The sequence below is a fragment of the Lotus japonicus genome, chromosome 3 (genome assembly GCF_012489685.1).
Source record: "Lotus japonicus ecotype B-129 chromosome 3, LjGifu_v1.2".
NCBI lineage: Eukaryota > Viridiplantae > Streptophyta > Magnoliopsida > Fabales > Fabaceae > Lotus > Lotus japonicus.
Genome location: NC_080043.1, coordinates 10672920 through 10678319, shown reverse-complemented (window position 1 = coordinate 10678319; position 5400 = coordinate 10672920). Strand labels below are relative to the sequence as shown.

Genomic DNA, 5400 nt, shown 5'->3' with positions numbered 1-5400 from the left:
AGTTGATGAACTCCCCACTGGTCTACCTAATTGAGGATAAATGGAGGACATTTGAGAAGTTTCATTATTATTTGGATTATCATCAACACGGCGACTCCTATTCATCCTCGATTCAACACCTTCATATCGTGAATACACATTGAGTGTCTCTTCAGCTAAGTAAACTTCACTTATGGAACCTTCCGGTTGCGCCTTATTTCGTACAAAGGACTTCAAATGTCCTAAAAACCTATGATCACAAAAAGGTATTAAAATAATATATTACATATTTAATAATTATATAAAATAATAAATGAGTTTAATGCATTAAAAAGAAATAACCTCTCAATTGGATACATCCAACGATAATGTACTGGCCCTCCGCACTTAATCATTAATCATGTCTAGTACTGGATTTTCATTTTGCAGTGGCTCCGATATTACTTCAGTGTCCCTTGATGTCATACTTTCATATGTTTCACCATGCCATATCCAAACCTTATAATTTTTTGGAAACTGCTTGCAAATCAAATGGTCACGCACTACATCTCTACTTTCCCATTTATTACAGCAACATATAGGACATGGACATCTTATTACACCATCAACTGACCGCTTCTCAAACGCAAAGTTTAGAAACTTATCTAACCCCTCAAGATATTCAACTGTGTTTCGCGGCATATCAATCCATGATTTATCCATTTTGGTGATCGTGTAACTAAGTTGAAACCGAAAGCAAGTAGGGGAGAGAGGGTACCTTGTGAACCCGAGAGAGATCCTTACGAAAGAGAAAGAAAGAAAGCAGTTCGTTCCAGACCAGAATCTGCATAGGAAATGAGAGCAATGAAGAGAGAGAATTACTTACTATATCCAGCAAAAGTAATTAAAGAAAAACATGCTGGAGCGAGAAGAGAGAGCAGTTCAATTTAGCTTTAGATCACTTGATTTTATGCATGATACAGAGGCAAGATACAGACCCAAACTAACAATAGCTACAGATTACATGGATATAGACAATGAGACAAGAAAATCAGGGCAAGAAAGGATTAAAATTGTAACTAAGTCTAAATGGATATAGAACAACTTTTTTCTGTTTTTCAACAAATTGAAGTGAGCAATTTAATTGCCCTGTTCAGCAAATTGTAATAGCCATTGCCTTTTAATAAATTGACAGTACTAACCATCAGCATTCGTTCTAATGTGCAGGGTTTAGTGACTCAATTCTAGAAAGAAAAAACAAATAGGGGAAGTTGTAACATAAAATTACTCAAACTTGTAAATGTTTTCACCAGGGAAACTAATGGCCTAATCCTACTTGGACCAATCTGATGGTTAGAGTAGGATTAGGATTAAGAGTACATGTTTCAGCAGGCCAATCCTCAGTAGCATAATTCAGCAATGTAATGAAAAGTATATACAAGATAGTACCAAAATCACCTTAAAACAGAACATGATCTCATGATACAAGAATTAGACTCATGAAACAGATCTCTGACACTCTCAACAATAAAAAACAGGGATACATATGAAGCAATAATTTCATCAAACACCTGGCATGCATGCGCTGGCACAAACGCAAACGCAAACGCACATAGACTCACTTGTTTTACACGATTTCCTCAACAATCAAGTAGCGATGCATAGAAATGAAAGCAAACACATCGAGTGAGAGATTAAAGCATGAAATTAAGGTCAAGAAGGTTTGGTTTGGTTTGATTTTACCTACTTCAGTGAGCAACAAACGATGTCATGTTCGGTTCTCACACACAATCAACTCAATTCCATTCCCTTCTTCTTCCTTGTCGTTCTTCGATTCTGCATTTTCGCACAATGGAAAACTCAAAATTCAAAATCGGAATACTCGGAATTCAGAATCGGAAAATTATAGAGGAGAAGACGCACACACATTGGAATCTAAGCAAACAGAAAAACCCTAGAGATATAGATGAGTGAGAAAGATAACCAGTAAGAGAGTGAGGCGAGGGTTGTGGTGTTCCGGAAGCTCTGTCACGGTGGTGAAGACAACCGATGCGCGGCGGTGATGCGCGGCGATGATGCGCGACGCTGAAATTTCGATCGGTGCAGAGTTGCAGAGTTTGTGCGAGTGAGAGATGAATGCGTGTGTTCGATGATTGTTCAGTGGGTGATTTTCAACTTAGCTATAGATATATTGTTCACTTTTGTTGAATGAGTGATTTTCGAGCAAGATATTTTTTAAGAAAGAGTAACCTTTTTTTTGAAATTAAAAAAAGAAACCATTTTTTTAAAATGAAAAAAAAGAAACCTTGAATGTTAAATTATCTATATATATATATATATATATTCTAACGGTCTTTCAAAAATATATATATTCTAACAGTGAGGTTTGTTATATATATTCTAACAATATCAATTTTATAAATAATAGATTGATATCATCACGTTCAAAAAAAAGATTGATATCATCACTTTAAAAAATTGCTTCCAAATAGCTACTAATTAGCTGCGAATCTGATCCTAAATTAGTGGCATTCTAAATAAATGCCACAAGTAATTTGCTGCCAAATAGCTACTAATTAGCTAGGGTTGCGTTCTCAAATTTGTGGCATTCTACTTAAATGCCAGATTAATATCACTTTGGGGCATTCTTTTATAAATGCCACAAATATAGTGCCACTAAAAACAGGTTTTTTTGTAGTCACTACACCAAAAAATGGCTTTTACAGCGGTTTTTTTTGGCCTTTTACAGCGGTTTTCAGCGGTCCAGAACCGCTGTAGATCTCGCCGCTGTAAAAGCCTTAACAGCGGTTCTAACCGCTGTAAAAGATGCATTATTTACAGCGGTTGATTTAATAAAACCGCTGTAAATACAGACCTACAACAGCTGTTCTCTAGAATAACCGCTGTAATTGAGTCTTCTTTTACAGCGGTTTCAGCCGGTAACCGCTGTATTTGATAATATATATTACAGCGGTTCCACCACGGAACCGCTGTAATTTGTTTTTTTTTTTTTGTCTGTATTTGGCACCAGCAGCTTTGTTTGCTGTGGTTCCAACCTCAAGTGATGAGGCAAGATCAAGTGTCCGGTTTGGACTAGCAGCATCCTGCATCTTATATAAGACAGAAATCAGAATCCTAACTTAAAGAAAAAGGGAAAATTAAAGCAAGCAAGCAAATTTCAAAAACAACACAATCAAATCATGTGTCAAGCTAAAGACTTGCCGTGCCAGAATCAAGAGGTACAATACGAAAACCGGAAGGTAAAATGGGTGCATCATCAGAGAAAGACGCATCTATTGGAGCAAAAACTAGTTCTGCACTGGTGCCAACTGCATGCTCATCCACTCCACTGCAAAGCTGATGACAGGTGCAGCAACAAACACTGTTAGCTATAAACTTGATATTGGATTAAACCTTCTGAACTATATGCAGGCGCAAGTGTTATAGCTATTCAATTAAAATCAAACTTCATATAGATCCTTAATTCCTGACTATTCCTATAACTACATGCAAATCCATTCATGATATTTGATGCATCTTATCCTTTGCAAACTCTAGAAGCCAGGGACGATTAGTTAGCGAATGAGAAAAATTAACCAACAGAATATTAATGGATTTTAATTGAAGGCATTCCCTCAATTAAAATTTTATGAATTTTTCCATGATGCTGTAAGGTATGGACATAGATATGTTGAAAAGAATGGCATCATGGAGCAGTACTTACTTGCAAGAGGAAAACATCACCAGGCATAGTCATGTCGTCCCGATAGTAGCCCATGTTTTCAAGCTTAATAACCTCCATGAACTATTTTAGAGATAAAGTGTCAGTTAGTATGTAATATGCCGGAAGAGAAACACAAAAAAGTTAATATAATCCACAAGCCAAGTTAACATGTATTCAATTTTATGTTGGAAGATTAAATGGTAATTTCTAAATAGTAAATATGTACTAGATTATAAAATTAGGAGAAAACAACTTGCCTCTTCATTCTCAATTGTGTGAGCTAGTGGAAGAATAACCTGACCCCCAAAACTTCCTCTGGCCCCTGGCAAGCTACAGGGGCCAGCTTTAATGGCAGCAGCTGAGTAAGCATCAATACTGCTATCTGCCCATTCTGATCGGTGCTCCCGCAAGAATCTAAGAAGAATAGCTGGAGGGACATTCTACAAAGACAGAAAAAGAGCATGAGACAACTAAATACATGGAAATCAATTGCTTGAAAACAATAGAAAGTAAAAGCAATTCCTAAGAGCTGAGCAATAAGCAATAGCATTAGTCCACATTATGGAGTATTAAAGAATTATACCTGTAACAACATGGATGCTTTGGCACATAGCACAGAACTGGTCATGGATGGGAATCCATTGTTATATCCAAGATTTGCACCCATCATCTTGCTCGGTGATGAATTCACAAGAAGGGTGACATCATCAATGCCATCACTCTCTAACATGGACCAGCCATCATCTGCAAATCCATTCACAGCTTCATTAAACATACAATAACTCTTATTCAAGTTTCATTCCAGAGTTTTAACAACAATACAACCACTTAATAGGCTTATATGCTCCTGTGCTCTCACATTTGAATCTCTATTTTTAGTTGCTACCCATAGGTTGCATTTACAAAATTGAAGAAACCCAGAAAGCATTGCAGACTCTCCGAGACTTTGTCTCGAAAAAATTCTCTCTTTTATTGCACCCGGGACGTTTTGGAAAGATGAAAGATATTCTAAAACATCTCCTCAGTTTGCCACCGGATGAGGGAATTTCCCTCAGAACAAAATCAGTTATACAACAACTTTCTCAAAGTTTTTCTCAGTGGAGTTTGGATTATAACAATGCAAACCTTAAACATGAGACATCAACTGCAGATTTATGATTGCTGCAAAATATATTGCTGCAAAATCAATACCTGTTTATGATTTAAGTCACAAGACGATGTAAGCTGAGATGGAAATCATAGGAATTATCATTATAGGACATTAACATCTAAAATTTAGACTCACTATCCAACTAAGAGACACATGCATCTATAACAAAATTTATCTGGAATTTCCTAGCTTTAATTTCTTTAGATTAGGAATAATACACAAATAGACAAATAGAAACCTGAACAGGAGCAAGATGATTTCCTAGCATTATTATTTATACTGGTGGTACCTGCTTCTTTTCCGGGGACTGTAGCATAGTCAACTATGCTTGGACAGAGGTGTTCTTCATATTCCCTTCAATTCTGAGAATCGATGTTGTGAGGGTGGAGTAGAGTGAAGAATCAAGAAAGTATTGTATGAGAGACTGAACGCATCTTATGATCGACACATGCATCCAAAACCTGCAACACAACACCGGAATCACCATCTCCCACAAATCCAAATCTTAAATTGCAGCATTCAAAGAGAGAAAGATCTGAAATAAAAATTATAAGTTAACGATATCAAT

The 5400-nt window shown here is 36.5% G+C and overlaps 1 protein-coding gene across 1 annotated transcript; it reads right to left on the bottom strand.

Annotated features, from left to right (window-relative positions):
• Positions 1–900: 900 nt before the first annotated feature.
• LOC130743588 (homeobox-leucine zipper protein ATHB-8-like) lies at positions 901–4457 on the bottom strand. Its single transcript, XM_057595829.1, has 6 exons — positions 4266–4457; positions 3940–4122; positions 3683–3763; positions 3181–3315; positions 2987–3062; positions 901–971 (listed from the first exon to the last, which is right to left on the bottom strand). Exons 1-6 carry the CDS (start codon positions 4455–4457, stop codon positions 901–903), a joined length of 738 nt encoding a protein of 245 aa, XP_057451812.1.
• Between the last annotated feature and the right edge of the window lie 943 nt (positions 4458–5400).